Source organism: Cydia pomonella, chromosome 19 (assembly GCF_033807575.1).
Source record: "Cydia pomonella isolate Wapato2018A chromosome 19, ilCydPomo1, whole genome shotgun sequence".
NCBI lineage: Eukaryota > Metazoa > Arthropoda > Insecta > Lepidoptera > Tortricidae > Cydia > Cydia pomonella.
In genome coordinates this window covers 7,518,013-7,537,711 of record NC_084721.1, presented here as the reverse complement: position 1 = coordinate 7,537,711, position 19,699 = coordinate 7,518,013, and the positions used below count along the sequence as shown (strand labels likewise).

Below are 19,699 nucleotides of genomic sequence, written 5' to 3'. Positions count from 1 at the left end.
TATGCATTGAAATGTTCCGAGATCTCGTAAGCTTTTTGACGACGAAGAAAATGGGCATGCATTTGTCGGTGTCCTGTCCATTTAGGTAATACCGACACGGAGCAAAGCTTTTATTTATTGATGACTTGTTACATTTGTTCGATCAATCTGGTAAACTTAATAAATGCAAAGAAATAAAAGTAACTTTTATTCGATCACATCTGCACTTAACTATGTATGTATATATATATATATATATATATATATATATATATATATATATATATATATTACATCGTGTCGTATGTAAGGATAGAAAATAATATTTTAACACCCCAAAGTTAACGTATATAAGTAATCGTGCAGCACTTTGCTGCAATAGTAACTAAAAGTATGTAACTTAAGAATCCGCAGCAAGCTTGGCCGAATTTCACCTTCCCATACAAACGGAGTTTCGTTCTTATTTTAAAACTATTTTAATCTACAATGTATGCTTGTAAATAGTTTATATAGTTCCAGCTTATAAAACAAACGAAATAGAGAAAAACAAAATATTGTATGAATAACTTAAATTCGCTGAAGTTTATTTAATGCATCTGAAGCTACAGCAAATCTAAGCTTAAACTAATTACAGGCATAGTTATACGGTCACGTCTGAAATTAACTATACGAAAAATGTGCCAAAAATATGTATACACGACTTTATTGTCCATATAAGGTAGTGTATACATATTTTTGGCATATTTTTCGTATCGATATTTTCAGACGGAACTGTAGCTAAACTAGACGTTTTAAAATGAGAGCGTAACTACGTTTGTATAGAGAACCGAGCTTGCTGCGGACTCATAAAGTTACCACATATTGCATATTTTAAATATGCAAGCTATACATATAAGCGCATTTCTTGTCGACTTCCAGACACATGGACCAAATCACACCCTCAGGGCAGTCTGCCAACACGCGGTCGACAAATTGCTGGGGCACAGGCATTCAACGTATGTTAATGTACAGTCTGCAGCATTTATTCGGGGACCTTATATTGTTACCGATACGAAGACTTCCTGCGATAGATGTCGCTGCAAGCCGCCGCGCTTTACAGCATAAATGACTTCCATTCATAAAGTGAGTATGCGCTTTTACAGTTGTGTGTACATATAAAATGTTGAAGTTATCAATATATAGTAAACATTCGTTTAATTTTGCGAAAAACTCGCCGATACATCTGTCGGCGTAGGTATCTATGCATAGCTATCTATGACAGCCCTCAATTACCTTCAAAAATTCCAAATATTCCAATTTTCAGTTTAGCTGTCCAATTTGTTTTAGTGTTCCTAATATTGAGACACGTACGCGCCATAAAGAAATCACGGTTTTGATATTTTATTTTGTTGACACATCACTTTCAAGCGAATAAGTTGTTAAAAAAGCTGTTAGTAAGTATCTCAGGGAGATGGCAATCGTTTGCGCCGCCGTAGCGAACAAAATCTAATCTCTCTCCTTTGTCACTCTTACATATTAGTGCAACAGAGAGACATTAGCGTATCGTTCGCTACGGAGAGAACAATTGTCATCTTAGCTAGGCACCCAAAAGTTAAAAGATAGGTATTATAGTGCATTTTGGCCAAGTATTACCTAATTAGCCCATGGAATTGCTACATTTTACCTAACATCAAATGAGGTAGTTCTATTTTTTTAATAAGTATGTTGGTAGTGATGTAATGGTATTAACAAATACAAGTTTTCGACTTCAAAAGCCCTTGGGATCATTGAAAAGTACATGAAAAGTAATTAGTGAGTTTTGGTCGTCATATGTATGTGCCTAAAACCCCATTAACTTTTTCAAGAACTTAAATGCAATATTCGATACATAACTATAACCACAGAGTACAATGAATTCAGTCGATCGACCAAATTCCGTAATGTAACGAAAACCATGCAAGTTTTAAAACCGTCAAAATAGGGCTTCACTATGTTGGTCTACGGGGCCAACGCGCACGTAAATATGCTTTAATTAAAAGGCCCCCTGTGGCCCGGCCCGCTGCACGCTTGCACGTTAAAAAGACTAGGTATATTTCCCGCCGACTGTACCGCCATAAGGTTCCCGACCTACAGAACTTGAACCTGGCAACAGCCTCACGCGATATCGCATGCTCCTTAATGTCTTCTGCGTCGCGTGGCGACTAATCGATTCGTTTATGCGCACTGGCATAGTGAAAGCTTTCCAGGTAGTTCAGGTACTGCTCTCATATTGACACGTGATATTGTGTCTATACGGTAAAGCTCCTTATGTTCGCCACATTTGGTTCGGTATTCGGGTGCCATTTATACTCGTAATAGAATGTATCGTAACATTTTAGCGTGGTCAGACAACGTATGACTAATAAAAATAAAATTATAAATACATACAATTTGAGTGTACTTTTCAATTACATTTTTGAATATCGCACAATTCTTACCTACACTAGGAAAGTATCACTTCAAACAGGTAATGGAATTACTGAAAGTAAATAATATTTTGTGTAACAAATTACTTACCTTTTGAAGACTTAGTTGATAAAGTGATAAATATGTGGTGATAAATGCATTATTATGCCTTATCTATTGCACTATTAAGAACCTATAATAAAGATATCCGAGGAAATATAGAATATAACATTATAATATAATATTAATCAGTGATACAATATGACACTGACCTGACAACACGTAGTCATTATATACTCTTTGCTGTCAACAGATTGACAAGTTTTTATATGTAAATATATCTACATCTACGAGTATGATTGATGAGTTCAATACGTTCAGAGTTGGGAAGAATTTTGAAAGCAAACTTATTATCTTGTTGTACAGTACAGGCAAGCAAGGGCTATGTTTGAGCATTTGTCTATGTAAGAAACCTCTTTGGTCTGCGACTTGTTGTTTAGGAACGTCATGCTTGATAATGTCATCCCAAATTGACATAAATTGCGAGTACATCCATACAACACCAGTTTTTAACTTTCATTAACTATTAACTAGTCAAAAGGTCGGAACATGGCCAAAAGATTTACCAAACCTTCAATTAATTGGGTAGAATTAGAAAAATTAGTGCCACCTGAACAGAAAGGGAACTACTTGGCTTTTAAGGCAAAATCTGATGCCTATTTTAGGAGGTAAGTGCTGCAAACCTTAGTGAATGCGAAAGAATGCCTTTTGGTAATAATCACGTAGCAAATAATGGTGTTTTAGATGGACTACAAACAGTTTGAGGTTTGAGGTTGAATGATGCGTTGGAAACTAAGTTTTTGTTCCAAGGTATTGTAGGCACATGGTTTGCATTGTATCTCGACATATATTTTAAATAATTATCTAAGTACATCCAGCTATACAGTTTATGCCCTAAGTTGATCCAAATGTTTGCTTCAAAGTCCAACTATGGACACGTTTCGGGATATGATAAAAAACATAATATCTGGGTCCAACACATTGTAGAAAATGGTTACATTTGCGGTCAATGCAATAAATGTTAACGACTCACACTGGGTCACTCTGGTACATATATCCTATCTCGTTTTTCTTATTTCAGTCTCAAGTTCTAAAAAATGTATCCCACCGGTAAGGGAACAACGTAAGATTCGATTCAGATTCCCTTAACTTTGCGATGTCTACAGGTAAGGTGCGAACGAGTTAAACATACTATAAGATGTGTGACCTACGTCTTACTCCACAGAGTGCAAGCAAATCCACCCGAGCCACCTAAAATCGACTGGGCGGAATACCAGAAATTTTGCCCGCTGCCAGGCCTCGTGGACCAGATGAAGTCGTCCTACGAGGCTTACAAAGTGCCCGTCCCGGCAGACAGCCTTACGGCTGCCATTGACAAGCAGTGGGAGGGCTTACAGCCGGAGATAAAAGCGTACGTCGCTGAACGACAGAAGGAAATCGACTTGTAAGATACCAATTGCATATTTGCCCTAGAAAATGTGATTACCTGGCCTGAAATGATATTCACATTAGCCGCTTTTGAATAGAAGTTTCCCAAAAACAGATTTTTGTGCTGTTAAGTTACCTAACATTTTTTTAAGGTGTTCTTTAGTCTTGCGAATTTGTTAATTGGACTTGGAATTTTCACAACATTTCAGAAGATATCGTTTAGCTGATTAAGCAATTGAGGCGCGTCAAAAAAACTTGCTACGCAAAGTGCAAGTTTCTTGCCTTTTTACGTTACCTAGGAAAAACATCCCAATCCCCTCGCCTCGCCACTGTTCATTAGCATAAGTTTATTAAACCTACTAGACCAGATCAGGTGTCTATTTCACAGTGACAAAATGACAGGCGACAGTTAACAAAGATCATTCGGTAAACATTATAATACTTGTCCACTATCATTCTGTAATTACTAGTCTTACCAGGTGTCATGGTTAGGAAATAGGCACAGATGTAAACACGGCTTCTGCGCAACAAAATATTCTAGTAACTATTCAACTTGCTACAAATACTTACTCGTTACATGGTGGATTATTTATTATTAGGCCCCGCCAACACCAGCCGGAGCTAGTCTGAGATAGCTTGACGAGTCAAAAATGCATAATTACATTCTTATTTTAGTGCTTTAATATTTATTTCTTTTTTAACAAGGATCTACAGTAAAGTAACTAACGTGTTTTAATTACTTAAGTCTAAACTTCCTGACGGTTTAAAACTATAAAACTCTAAACGATCTATTGTTGTAGTGACTTTAGCTACGGCCTCCTAGAAATAAGTCGTCGATTCCTAGTAAAACTATGGTCTACAAATTAATAATAGCATGTTTAAACAGGGCCACAAAGGGTATAAATTACATCAACTCTCTACCAAAGTTCGACGTGATGACCTTGGAGATGGTCTACGACATGTACCCCGGGATCGCGCTGGACCCGGTGAACCGGCCGACCTTCTGGCCGCATACGCCGGAAGAACAGCCGGGCTATAGGACAGCAGAGCAGCGGGACTTCAAGCATTGGGATGTATTTACTCCAAAAAAGTAGATTTTGCTAGTCGGTGTGTATTGTGTTTTCATGTTTAATTGAAACGAGTACGAGAGATAACTCAAGTTATTTTGTTTTTAATATAAGCTAAAAAAAATTTTTAAATGCGTTCAGAAAATTAGATTAGGTACTCTCCTTGTATCATGGTTTTTAAAATGTTTAGTGTTGTAGCCTTTAAAATGAATATTCTTTTTGAATAAATTAAACGTCACTGATAGTCTAAATTGAATTTAAACTTGTCTTTATTACAAAATAACTTACAAGCTGTCTACATTCGTCTTCTCTTACCCGTCTTCCACATTTTGCGATTCTGCTCTGAGAAGATTTTCAGAAAACCAAAGAATTTATCGCTCCATGTCGGTGTGTCGTAACAGGTTTTACGACAGTAGTGTGCTTGCGGAGAAAATAAAAATTAACAATGAAAATTGCAAGCCAGTAGCGAAGCAGTCCAAACAAACGTTTGATTTTTGTCTATGGCTGTGGCACACAGCAGGGCTGAAGAAGTCTATATTTAGTTCACGTTCAGGGTCGCGGGGACGGCAAACTGCGCTAAATTATGATTGATGCTGGGATTGAATTGCAGTGAGATTAATTTCTAAGATTTGTTATACTTAATGTCGAAAACCCATTCCTACTAATTGCAGACTTCATAATTATATGCATAGATCGTGTCATCCACGAGGACTCATGCTTTGGTTCGTATTGACATGTCAAGATTAGATTTGTAAAATTCGCGCGTTATCGTGAATGACACGATCTTAGTATGTAATACATTTAATATAAATTAGGAGTAACGTCAATCGTGCTTAGTTTAAACTTCTCCCTGGCTTTGTGTTTGCTCTTTCGCTATGAACACAGGCAAAAGGCAAAAACGATTGATAAAGACATCAAAAATAGTAGTTTATAACTATTACAAAGTGGTTATTAATGTAAATGCACGTAACTTCTTGGTTTTTGCATATTTTTATTCCCTGATCAGGGTTAATAGTGTAATTCTGTACAAACTGGCATTAAGAGCATTCCAGAATAGATGCAAGCTGGATATCTAGTTATTAATACAAACTTAATGTGGATATTTCACATGCGATGGCCCGTTTGAATTGACGATGTGTGCTTGCAGTGCCAGACGCGGTTCCGAGAAAACTGTTTCTTAACTCGACTGAACACAGTACAAGTGTCTTGTCTTGTACCATGTAAGTAGTAGTTAAATGCGGATTAATGCCTGCATTTAAATTCCATTTTACACAGATGGGTTTAGTCATTGCGAGTTTTACAAAGTCTTTATTAAACTGATAGGTATTAAACGTAAACAAAGTCTTTACAGGTTAGGTAGCATGTTTAACATCTTAACAGAATTTGTGGACCTACGAAATTAACATGAAAAACTTTTAAAAATACAGAAGTACACAGGGAGACCTTTTACGCATTTTGTGAAGAAGAATATTTTCTGCTTTGTTAGCTTATTAGGCAAGATGTGAGTCTTGTTAATAAAGTGTTCATTAAGTTGTGGGAATAATAAGATCTAATAGATACATAGATTTATTTATTGGTACTAATCAATAATCATACACTGTCAACATTGGTTAAAAATTACAATTTTGATCAAAATTAAATATATACAATAAATTATGTCAAGAGGTATATGCAATTTCAATTATCAATTCGGAAATTAATACAATAGCAAATGAAGTCACATTATAAATTAAAATTAAAAACAATAATTATACATAAAAATATGAAAAAAACTATAAATGTAATTATGTCAAGACGAATGATATGGTTTTTGGTGGCTTGCGACACTGCACCACAAACCATGGCGCACCTGCTGGATTGCCCCGCGTGCCCGCACTCGTGCTCTGAATCTGACCTGAGAGATGCCACGGTCCGGGCTGTCAGTACCGCTGCTTTCTGGGCATCCACTGTTTAGGGGAACCCCGACACGAGAGAAGAAGAAGAAGAAGATATGGTTTTTTAGGGACTTTTACTCATCAAAGAACTCGTTTACGGTGTAATAAGCCTTCATCAATAAGCCTTCTAATAGATTTAAGCCAGATGCAAAATAACAAACAATGCCCTATTCTTTCGAAATCTTTTGATAAATAAGAAACCACTTTTCTATGAAATAGATAAAGATATTTTTCTACGAGTTTTCATCTGTAAGTAATTTTCCATCCGGTTCAAAGGATATTTTTAACAATATCTCATCCGTTTCCTCAGCAGCAAGACGGACTCGGTTCAGATCCGTCGACAACGCGCGGATATTCGAGGCGACCGGACGTGATTAGGGCCCAAGTATAGGAATATGCATCTTTAGAACTTATTGTTAAGATGTCAGAAGTTGATAAGCAATTGACTCGCATGCAACGTCAACGCTTTCATAAATACTGATAGTATTTTAGGTTGCATAGTTTTGTAGTTTGAAGAATATTAAAATCTTGTCCCTACGAGTATTACGTACTAAATGTCGTTCAGCTGATATTATCGTTGCAAATGTTTTGGTCGCCTGGCCTGACTTTCATGATGAATTTTTGGAAGCTTTCCAAAGTGAAGACGTTGCTTGCAGTAACTTTGACTGTATTCCCAACATTATGTCTCAGTGGGATTCACTTAACTCTACTCATTTTCGGAACGTGCTAATTACAATTACCATGTAGGCACGCGATTTGTTTACCAACAAGCCAATGCCTCTTTTAACCATATGTTTATGCAAATGTATTTAAATCTTTCCGGCGAGAGCGTTTTCACTTTTCCTATCGCGTTTTGTTGACACGATACATTGGTGCACATGCACACAAGTGCGTAGGCGTTTGTGGCTCTGGTAGGGTGAGGGACCACCTGTTGCAGCCTGGCTATATTTAGCCCTCCCCTCCCTACCCTCGGCCATTCATAAACATAACTCGGTGACTAATGTGTGAAGCTGTTGAAATGCTAAGTTTAAAGCGAGTATAAACGCGGCCACTGAGACTGAACTGTGGTTTATTCAGCATTGCTTTCATCTTTTAATATACCTACAGAACAACAATCACGAACACTAATATTTGCCATGAATTGTAATTTTTTTTATCAATTTAAAATATTATCGTCATTATAATATTTAAAAATACCTACGGTGTCTGCTGATGGAACAAGTTATAATGTATCAGAGAAGAAACCAGCAAGTTTATCTTATCCTTCGAAAATTAACTGGCTTCTTAAAATACAACTTTATTACTGATTTAATTTGTGTTGTCTATGATCAAAGAAAGTTCTACTTAGAAATGTCTAGTTGTAATTTTTCACTTTAGGTACTACATACAATTCCATCATTCACTCCATTCGTTGATACATGTTTTCCATGTGATTGGCATTTATTTTCTATCCTTTACTATACTTAAGCTTAGAAGAACGTTTTACGAGCCAATGCAACTAGTTTATTATCTGCACGCGAACTTTCTTATTGTAAATATTGACTGTGAACTAAACTGGAGCTTTCACGCTAAAACAACATCTTTATATTACCATAGCTTTTTCTCATTGCTGCATGATGCTAGTTGCTTAATAGATGGTAATGTTGATTTACGTATGTAATTTGTTTGAAATAAGCCTTTATTTCTGGACGTTTTAGATATAATTAGTAGGACTAGGAGTTATGTGTGGTGGTAAAAAATAGTGGGTTCAAACCTCGAAAGTGCTGTAAAGGGCAGCTTTTTTTGTTCAAGTCGAGAGGTTCTCGAAAAAAATTGCAAAATTATGACTAAAATTTGGTCAGCATCCTTATACACAGACAAAAGTTTAGAAACATTTCATAGTTTGGAGAAGTCTTATATACCTACTACTTGTAAATTCTTTGGATGTATGCGTTCGTATTTGGCAGTCGCGCGCCGTAGCCATTACCTTGGCCTAAACCGTGATAGCTTTGCTACCAAGCAGAACCCAGAAGTCTTATTCTTATACAAGTTTTATAGTGACATACGACATTTAGGCATTTGATGACAGTGTGACACCCACTAACTACGCATTAATATACGCCACACGACCCAAGGCGTTGGATATCTGATATTATTCTAATATTGCCGTTTGTTAACCTCACACACATAAGAATTATTAATTTATGCTATCATTTTCATTCAAATAAGGTGGGCAAGTATTGCTTAAACAAGTAATGCCTCATTCGACCAATATAAACTTAAAAATATTTGATATCAAGTCAATAGACCTTTTATTATAGATTGGTTAGATTGTACGTGACAAGTAGGATCCCAATAGAATACAATAGCAAAATTAGAAGACCTTTATCAAAACAGGTATGATGCTATCAACTCACGCTAGTAATTTACTAGTGTCAGTTGATAGAGTAAATGAAATAAGCTGAAAAAACGAAGGAACACAAGTTTGAATTAAAATTATTTCATGTAAAATTTGGTTAACCCAATACTTCTATGCATTTCATAGTAGGTAAGATCTACATATATTTTCGAATTAAATTCAGATGTAAACCTTGACAGCTCAGGGTGCTATATAAGTGTAGAATGGTTATATGTTGCATAGATACGAGTTGGATACAGTGATATATTAATATTTATCAGAGTCGACGACCCCGCGCTTGGGTCGGCGCGATGCATATGTTTAACTGGCTGTATATTATATGATAATTAAGTTAGGTATATGGGATCTAGAAAATTAGATACCTAAATATGGTTCTCTTTATTGCAACTAATTCAACTTTACGGGGTTTTGGATAGTTCATAGCCATCTGAAAACCGGGTATTATAATTTGGTAGTTCAAAAAACAGTCAAATATTTAATTGGAGCTTATGTTCTACATGTAGGACGCTAGGAGGATAGAGTCAAAAAATTGTTTGAATGCCTTTAAATTTATCACATCTTTTCATATAGCACGCGCATTTAGTACAATTACCTGCTAAGCGCTAGTGTGAACGGCTAACAATGAGTAACAGGGATTAGGCAAGTTTGGTGTTGATCGCCACTAATTAATTCATAATTAAAAATTCTGGTGCGCCCGCGCTCATGACGGCTCCTACCAATTACCCTGCCCACGCGTGTCAAACAAAAATCAACTCTATTTTTACAGGCATTGGGCGGAAAATTATAATATTTATGTTCAGCTGAATGAAGGGCAAGCGACAGTTGTTTTATTTTGTACTATATTTAGTACTTGGACTGAATTGTTACTGTGCCAGCCTGGTCGGGCGATGTTTCGATTGGCGTGCTGGGTGCGAGCGATGCAACTTTCGTTTGTTATTATATTCCAAACAATAACAATGACGAGTTATAATATTAAAACGAGAAGGCTTTTCAGGACCAACATCAGGCAAGAGTGAAGGATGTATATTCGTAAGCGGGCCAAGCTATCGTGTCAAATATATAGTTATGATTTATGATACTATTAAGGGGCCCACTGATTACCAGTTAGCCGGGCGATATCAGCCTGTCAGTTATTCGCAAAAGCTGACAATCGCGACTATCAGACAGGCCGATATCGTCCGACGAACTGATAATCAGTGGGCACCCATAAGAGTTATAAAGAGATACTGAGGAGATGAGAATCCCGTTGTTGATACAGTAGACGTTGGGCACAGCCTTTTGGTACCCATACTCTAGTAGCTAGGAGGACATCAAAGGCCTGTGTCCCTAGTACAAGCAGAACAGGACAGAGGTAATTATGTAGTACTTACATTTTGTTGTATACTCGGCCTTTAAGAAGGTATTAAACGATCGGATGCTTGTAATTGGCTAAAAGGTCAAAGAAGATTATAGTTTAATAAACATAATTATTTAATGATTATATAGGTAACTATTTTGCCCCCTCTCGAAGACATTTTGAGAAATTATATTTAGGTCCGATTTGATCTTACCTACCCGAGTTATATGTAGTATTTCTCAACTTTTCAAATCTGTTCCTCAAAACTTAAACAACCCAATTTATTATTTTAATAACATGTTGTAACAGGTAAAAGGAACCCAAAATTATTCTTCCTTACACATTCAAAAGAGCATGCTTATTTTGCTTTTCAAAATCAAAATCAAAATCAAAATATTCTTTATTCAAATAGGCCTAGCAACAAGCACTTTTAAATCGTCAAATTTTACAAATATCATCTTAATCTAAATATCAGAGCAATTTATTGATGCAGTTATTATTGTTCTAAAAAAAACATTGAACTATTATAGATATGGTAAACTTAATAATAAGAATTTCATAAAAAGATCGTCATACATCAAAATTGTATAAAAATACTAGTCTAGAACCTTTCTAGAATAAAATCTAACTGTCAAAAAATACGGTATATATATACATTGAATTATCAATTTCATCATTAATAACATAACAATAAATAATTCATTCTTTACAATCACACTTAATCCCACGGTGTTTCATCATTCATGTAGTCTTGTGTGCTATAATAGGCTTTAGAGATAAGCTTACGTTTTACATAATTTTTAAATTTACTAACAGACAATTCAGTTATAATATTAGGAAGTTTATTGTAAAATCTTACACAATTACCCATGAATGATTTCTTAATTTTATGGAGCCTAGTGAAGGGCACTGCGAGCTTATGCTTATTTCTAGTATTAATATTATGTATTTCACAGTTTTTCTTAAAACTGGCAATGTTTTTATGTACATACAGAATATTCTCATAAATATATTGACAGTGTACTGTCATTATGTTAATGTCCTTAAACTTATCTCTAAGTGTGTCTCTATGGTACATTTTATATATTGCACGAATAGCCCTCTTCTGCAGAACAAAAATGGTATTTATCTCTGAAGCACTACCCCATAGTAAAATACCATATGACATAATGCTATGAAAGTAACTAAAGTAAACTAATCGAGCTGTTTTCACGTCTGTTAACTGACGGATCTTGCTCACTGCAAAAGCTGCAGAACTCAGTCTATTCGAGAGATTAGCAATATGGGGACCCCATTGTAGTTTAGAATCTAAAGTTATACCAAGAAAAACTGTGCTATCTACTAGTTCCAATTCCTCATCCTTGACAATGACACCTGTTTGCTCATTCCTTATGTGACTTGTAACAAACTTAATGCACTTAGTCTTTTTCTCATTTAACAATAAATTATTAACATTAAACCAATTTACTACTTTAGAAATAGCATTGTTTACATCACTGCAAGCTTGTTTCTGCAAGTATATTCCGGCGTATCATATTAAATGTGAACCGATTCGGATATAATTGTTGAATAATGAACAGCACCCTCCCACTCGCATTTTATACACGTTTGTTTCCAAAAATGTGATATTCGCATTGAGAAAGTGTGTTCCGTCGGGAAGCGACTACCTGCTAGGGATCAGTCCCGATCCCGTTGCGTGCAAGGTGTACACTGGGACCAAGCAAAGATGCACCCTTTTAACTCCTTATGTTCTTTAAATATAGCTTATTTTAGCTTGAATTACCAGCCAATTTTGTGTTTCACCGATAAGCACTGTCTGTAAGGTTGCCACGCGTTTTGCGCGTTATGGTACGCCATAAATCTTGTATCGTTACTTTGGTAATGTTAAGAGGTGCTGTAAATTAAATCAAGACAATTGAAATGAGATTATTGGATGTTGTTTAACTTCAAAAATTATTACGGAGTTTACAAGAGCCACTTCAGAATAGGTAATTTTGTATGCAATATTCAGTACTTTTTCGGAAGTTGCATACCGTATGACGAGACTGGTTTAGGTCATCGGTAACAGTAGCTAGTAGTATAAGTTTATTCGTGTGCAGTGTATTGGCAAACCGGGTTTCATTGTGTAGTTATGGCCTTAGGATCCTCCCGTACATTTCAGATCCGTCGTGTAAAATCTATATCATCTTAGTCTCTGTAGGTTCATGATTCAATAAGAAACTCCATGAATAAATACCCTCCGTACCATGTAAGTACAAATACACACACACAGCAAAGCTGAACATGTCCCAGGTGGCAACCCTACTCGGCACAAAGACGATCAAATGTCTAACTCACACAGCGCAACAGATGTCACCCCCCACCCCACCCACCTCCGTCGCATCCAATAGTGCACGAACCTCGGCGACTAGCTTGAAGTTTCAACGTCAGATGTTGATCGACAGTTTTTTTTTTCAACTTATGTTACAAAATGAGGATGCCTTGGGCCTCGTCATAATGTGGCGTATAAATTAACTTTATATCTATAGCGGTTTATCCAAAAACTGGATGTTCCGATGCCTATGTTTATGTATTTAATTTGATAATGTTGCTATGGATTCATGGATTATGGATCCGTCTAGCATAGCTATGCACAATGTGTCCAAATATGTATAGTATAGGCACGTAGTTAAAATTTAAGGTTACCTAATTTGACGAATGACGAAATTGACTATAATAGGGATGATGATGATGACACATATTGAATTTTATAACAAAATCTAGTAAAATAGATAGCAAATGAGCAATTTATCGCAATAATGTGGTTATTAAAATAATATATGGAAATGATAAAAAAATATGGGACCTGAAAGTTTCAGAATTATAGGTTTTTTTTTATTTCTAAAATGGAATAAAGTAGGGGTACCATTTGATTCCTTACATTATACCAAAAAAAATATTGTACACAAAATATATACATAAACGCAATATTTCACCGACAAAATCGCAATTTTAATGTTTTTCATACTTCAAGATGCGCTCTCGGTGACCGTGACGTCACGTTTGCTTATTGTTTTGTTGGGAGCGTTTCGCGAGTGAAGTACGTCTGTCGGACTTTGACTATCATTTCTGACTTTTGTATTGCATAAAAGAAATGGGTCCCATATAGACATTTGATTCTAAAAACGAACGTGAACGATTGATACCATTCATAAAAAAGCGGCCAAGTGCGAGTCGGACTCGCGCATGAAGGGTTCCGTACCATTTGAGACGTATTAAAAAAACATCTACTTGCTAGATCTTGTTCAACATTTTACCACTTTGGACACACATTTTACCACTTTGGAAGTGTCTCTCGCGCAAACTATTCAGTTTAGAAAAAAATGATATTAGGAACCTACATATCATTTTTGAAGACCTATCCATAGATACCCCACACGTATGGGTTTGATGAAAAAAAATTTTTTTTAATTCTATGACGTATTAAAAAAAACTACTCACTAGATCTCGTTCAAACCAATTTTCGCTGGAAGTTTGCATGGTAATGTATATCATATATTTTTTTTAGATTTTTCATTCTGTTATTTTAGAAGTTACGGGGGGGGGGGACACACATTTTTTCACTTTGAAAGTGTCTCTCGCGCAAACTATTCAGTTTAGAAAAAAATGATATTAGAAACCTAAATATCATTTTTGAAGACCTATCCATAGATACCCCACACATATGGGTTTGATGAAAAAAATATATTTTTAAAATTTTATGACGTATTAAAAAAAAAACTACTTACTAGATCTCGTTCAAACCAATTTTCGGTGGAAGTTTGCATGACAATGTATATCATATATTTTTTTTAGTTTTTTCATTCTGTTATTTTAGAAGTTACGGGGGGGGGGGGGGGGGACACACACATTTTACCACTTTGGAAGTGTCCCTCGCGCAAACTATTCATTTTAGAAAAAAATGATATTAGAAACCTCAATATCATTTTTGAAGACCTATCCATAGATACCCCACACGTATGGGTTTGATGAAAAAAGATTTTTTGAGTTTCAGTTCTAAGTATGGGGAACCCCCAAAATTTATTGTTTTTTTTCTATTTTTGTGTGAACATCTTAATGCGGTTCATAGAATACATCCACTTACTAAGTTTGAACAGTATAGCTCTTATAGTTTCGGAAAAAAGTGGCTGTGACAGAATCGGACAGACAGACGGACATGACGAATCTATAAGGGTTCCGTTTTTTGCCATTTGGCTACGGAACCCTAAAAATGACATCTAGCCTATTATAGTATAGCATATTGTTAACATAGGGATAAACGGCACCCATTTCTGTCGAGGTAGTTTCGCGCTCGAACGCAGTGAGAGCGCCAATAGTCCGAAAATTAAATCATGCCTTTCACTCGGGTTAAACAATCTAATAATGGGAACAATCAAACCATCTAAGAATAGGAGGTAAGTAAAATACGTGTACATTAAGAGCAATTCCTAGCTGAGCAACTTTTCAAATCTCGAATTTTTGAAGCTATGTTTCTGTCGCGCTGCGGTGGGCGGGAGCGGGAGCTATCTAAGTGTGAGTGCGCGCACACAGATGCGAGACGCGAGCCGAGCGCTCACTCATTGCGCGCCGTTCCGTTGACATTGCCGGCGAGCCGGCCGGAATTCATTCTGCGCTGCCCTGCCCGACGCAAGTTGTTTTTGATGTTATCACATAATATTGTTTTTAATTATTATATTATACTGTATCTATTAATTACTATTTAAATAAAGACTGAAACAAGAATGATGTCCTTGCTTCGGTCGTCGTACCTATCCGTGACAATAAGTTGGGTTTGATCATGGTGTGTTGTGAAATTCTCTAAATAGGTATGGTTAACCTACAATCTAAATAGTAGTAGTAGTACGATGGGGCTAAACTTGTGCCGTCTTATTGAAGAACGTATCGCAATGACAATCTGGGTAAGGTATGTTGGGATAATGCCGGACAATTTTGGAACCACAATTGGTTCCCAATAGAGAACTCGCGATTTTTTTTTCTAGATCGTGTCAGATTCTTGAAGTACGGAGCAAATCGTTAAATAATAACCGTAGATTCGGCCTGAATTTTGGTAATCTTCAATATATAAAGGTTTTAGTTTTGTACATGTGTAAAGATGAGACATACTTTTTTTAGGGTAACGAGTGTTTTGCCATCAAGGGATAACATCGGATGGTGAATAAAAGTTGCTTTTAATGGAAAGAGAATAAGGTATCACAAAGAAATAGGTCCGGTGTTTAGCCTTCTCCTACGTATATAAATTGCAGCCAACAATACAAACTTAAAAGTGGTCATCGAATGTTCTATTTTTCGTATTTCTGTATCCAATCTTAACCCTGTTACAAAATTTTGGTAAAATTGTGGGTCTCAAACTTTGATACTTATGTCATAAGGTAATTTGATAAGTAAACAATGCGCTAACAATAGCGATTTTGTCGGTAAAATATTGCAATTATATATATAGTTGATATACAATCTTTTTTTGGATAAAATGTAAGGATCGTATGCAAAGAGTAAAGTCAATATATAGGAAAAGGGAGCCCTCTTGAAGCATTTTAAGGAAACTAATTTCGAAGTGCTATCTCTATTTTGTATCCGAAACTAACTATATATGTGTGCGTTCACATCTACATATGCATCCGTATGTGTAGGTACTTTCGTACTACATAATCTGTGGCTTGTGTCTCAGTCTGACCTAGAACTATTTCATGTGCTCATAAATGACTTGCCTGGTTCTCAACTGAGCGTTTCTTTTTCGACCTTAATATCCAACTGGACGTAAATTCAAGATATTCCGAAGGTAAAGTAAGGACAGGTATAGTGTATATTAGGATAATTCCTGGTAATTTCGTCTCGCTCTCTAGCTCCGTAAACAATTTGATCCAGATATTCTTTAAAATAAACACATGAGTAATGATGTCGTTATTCGGTTTCTTCTTGTACTAATGAATTTCAGGCATAGGGTGTATGTCTTGTCTACACACGTACTTCCATAGATGCACTCTATCTCGTCTTACTTCGAGAATCAAATTGCACAAACCTTTCAGAGTTTCAACGGATATGTTTGTCGTAAACAAAATTAAAATAATCACCGCTTGTTTTCGTCTGATGATGATGATGATGGTATTTTCTTCTCATCTTCGAAAATATATAAACCTCTCTGCATTGTCTTGGACACTGTAAATTTTTTAAACCTCCAGGTTTTGTAACGTTGGAACTATTGGGATTATAATTTCTCTATTTGAATCAATCATATCTGTTTAAATTTTTTTGACAGTAAACAACAGTTGCTAGGTAACAACATTACTCTTGACATACGAGGTATATGCAACCTTCTTAATGTTGTATTCATGTCTTTAAATTTTATCAATCTTTTAGTGATATCTAGAGGGGAGGCCTTTGCCCAACAGTGGGACACACAAATAGGCTAATAAATAAAAAATAGTGATATCTGGTGATGTAGTTTGCATAACCGGAAGTCAGCTTTACGCAAAAGTATGTTATCGGATCCCATTAATAGAAGTCGCCGCCATCTTTACTAATGTTTACTACATTTCTAAGTGTCCCCCCCCCCTGATCGTATGTTACTATTATTTAATTCCTTTTTGAAAGTTGAAAACAAAATTTAAATTTTGAAATTTTTAGGTCCTGTATTTTTATTCATTTATATATAGTATTGAAATATTAATTTTATTGCGAAAAATTGCTTATTTGCTATCGATTTTACTAGATTTTGTTATAAAATTCAACATGTATAATCATCCCTATACAATACAAATATTCTTTATTACACACCTCAATAATAGAAAACAATACAAAAGAAAACAGAAACATAAGCACAGGTAAACAACATGCGGTCTAATCGCTAAAAAGCAATCTCCAGGCAACCTTTGGGTAGCGGAAATTAAAAAGATTACATTGTCAATAAGTAGGTGTACATACTTATACATACAAAATAGACGTCGCGTTGGTAGTGGATAATAATAACGGTACGAAAGTGTGATCAAGAAAACAATAAATGTGATAACTAAGTAGGTAAGTAGGTAAATTGAAGAAAATTTAAAGTTTGAAAATCACTGCTGTTTTTAAATGGGTAAAGATCGTATTGTTTCTTTCCGAGCTTTACCTGGAAGGGTCAAAATCGGATATCGGTCTACAGCAATCCTAGGTCTGTTTTTGATTGGATTGTTTTATAAATAAACATCTAAAACGAAATTATACATTAACACAATTTCATCACAATACACAAAATAAATTACAGGGCGAAGATCGGATACACGAAATTTACCTTGCTCTATTTGATTGCGCATGTTGTTGTTGCATAGCACGCGGGGGCAGTCGGGGCAATGAAATGGCGTCTTACACAATGTTGCCAACATTAAAAAATAAAGCTAAATTAGGGAGAAATGAATTTGCTACGTTCTTCACCCACATCCGGTATTATTCCAACATACCGAAATCGTTGAACGTTTCAAAATGACCCTTATTTTGATATCGGCTACCCGTAATGTAAATTTGCTATCTAGTGGTTTACTTGTGACGCACAAGTGTGAGCAATGCAAGACAATGAAATTGTTAATGGGTATTTATGATATTTTAATCAAAATACCTATTATCCTACTTAGCTTTATTTACAGGCCTTTAATAGTAAACATTACTAAACATAAGCACTACATGACCTGCAATGTAAAAAAAATACAAAAAAACGGTTTGAAGTGACAGGCCATTACGGGTACATTTTAGAATAGAATAGAATATAAATATTTATTGCGAAACCATGGTACATAATGAAAATACATGGCACCCTTTTCTTAGAACTACGTGGTATTTTGGTTATATTACGGCGATCGACTGTTGCTTGTTGGTGTATTTTTTTCTCATTTTAACCATTAACATGTTATGCCCTCTCACTCACTCACTATTCCTTCTGTGTACGTATATTTAGAAACTGTCTCCGCCTCCAATTCATGCGATAAGAACAACTGCAGCTTGGACTGAAATTGACACGCAAAAAACTCAAAAATCGAGGTTTCGCTCTCGACTGTTTCCTCCTCCAAAACGCAATCAATCTTTATGAAATTTTGGAAACTGCAAGAGGAAGAAATAATCTATGCCGCTATGTTTTGATTTTTTTGATATTTTTTTGTCATATTTGTATACTGTGCCTTTTTTTACAGCAAATTCAATTTAGTCGTTTTTGCGATTTTCGAGGCGCTGTATCTTTCTTCAAAATAAAATAATCCAAAAAAGCAAAACATAGCGGCACAGATATTGATGATATTGATCTTATTTGAAAAAATCACTGCTCTAGCTTAAAAATCCAGGGAGGAATCAGTCGAGAGCGTTTGTATGGAAAAATCGCTACTAGGAATTCCTCTTAAGAAAACACGGCTAATAATACACTTCAGTAGTATTTCTTGAGGGTACTTTTAATTATCAATTTAGGTAAAAATGACATTATTTTTGAAATAGGTGCAATTATCAGGATTGAAACTGTACAACAAATCCATTTACAACCAAAATTTAAATTGCTCTATCTCAATCTAATTTTATAACAATTTTTACCGAAGTCGTAGGCTAGCCAAATGCAAGATACTTTTCCTGAAGAGAATCCACTTTAGAAACTTTTTAACGGTGGAGTAGTATACCATCATGAAATATTTTTTTAGTAGATCTTGAAATGGACTGTATAAAAAATCATAACATTAAAAGTAGATTATTAACCAAGGGCTGAAAGCCATTCATTTCAGTTGAGGTAGTTTGTGTGTAGTTCGAAATTGAAATGGTGCCTTTCATCCGAGTTAAACACTCTACTTTTCATTTCGAATACAAGGCAAGTAAAATAGATGTCCATTAAAAAAAACATGGCTCAGTATAAACTTCAGTAGTATTTCTTGAGGGTACTTCCAATTAACAATTTAGGTAAAAATATAGTTATTATAAAGGAGTTTTTTATTAGAATGGAAATTGTACGACAAATCATTTCAAACCAAAATTTTAAATGCTTATCGTTAAAAAAGAACATACTTAGAAAGTACAGTGTTCTAGAGCAGAAAGG

The 19,699-nt window shown here is 35.5% G+C and overlaps 2 protein-coding genes across 3 annotated transcripts in view; one reads left to right on the top strand and one right to left on the bottom strand.

Moving 5' to 3' along the window:
• The window catches only part of LOC133528163 (ETS-like protein pointed), a 176,207-nt gene that overhangs the window by 150,420 nt on the left and 6,088 nt on the right, over positions 1-19,699 (bottom strand). The gene's annotated exons all lie outside the window — the stretch shown is intronic.
• Positions 2,900-5,214, top strand: LOC133528410 (ATP synthase subunit d, mitochondrial-like). Its single transcript, XM_061865794.1, has 3 exons — positions 2,900-3,131; positions 3,689-3,907; positions 4,778-5,214. The coding sequence occupies exons 1-3, from the start codon at positions 3,013-3,015 to the stop codon at positions 4,983-4,985; spliced, it is 546 nt and encodes a 181-aa protein (XP_061721778.1). The 5' UTR covers positions 2,900-3,012; the 3' UTR covers positions 4,986-5,214.

Excerpts from the sequence above, each read along its gene's own strand:
- LOC133528410 (XM_061865794.1), top strand. The coding sequence starts at position 3,013 with ATGGCCAAAAGATTTACCAAACCTTCAATTAATTGGGTAGAATTAGAA. Across the intron at positions 3,132-3,688 it reads TCTGATGCCTATTTTAGGAG|AGTGCAAGCAAATCCACCCG; the intron begins GTAAGTGCTGCA and ends CTTACTCCACAG. Across the intron at positions 3,908-4,777 it reads CGACAGAAGGAAATCGACTT|GGCCACAAAGGGTATAAATT; the intron begins GTAAGATACCAA and ends ATGTTTAAACAG.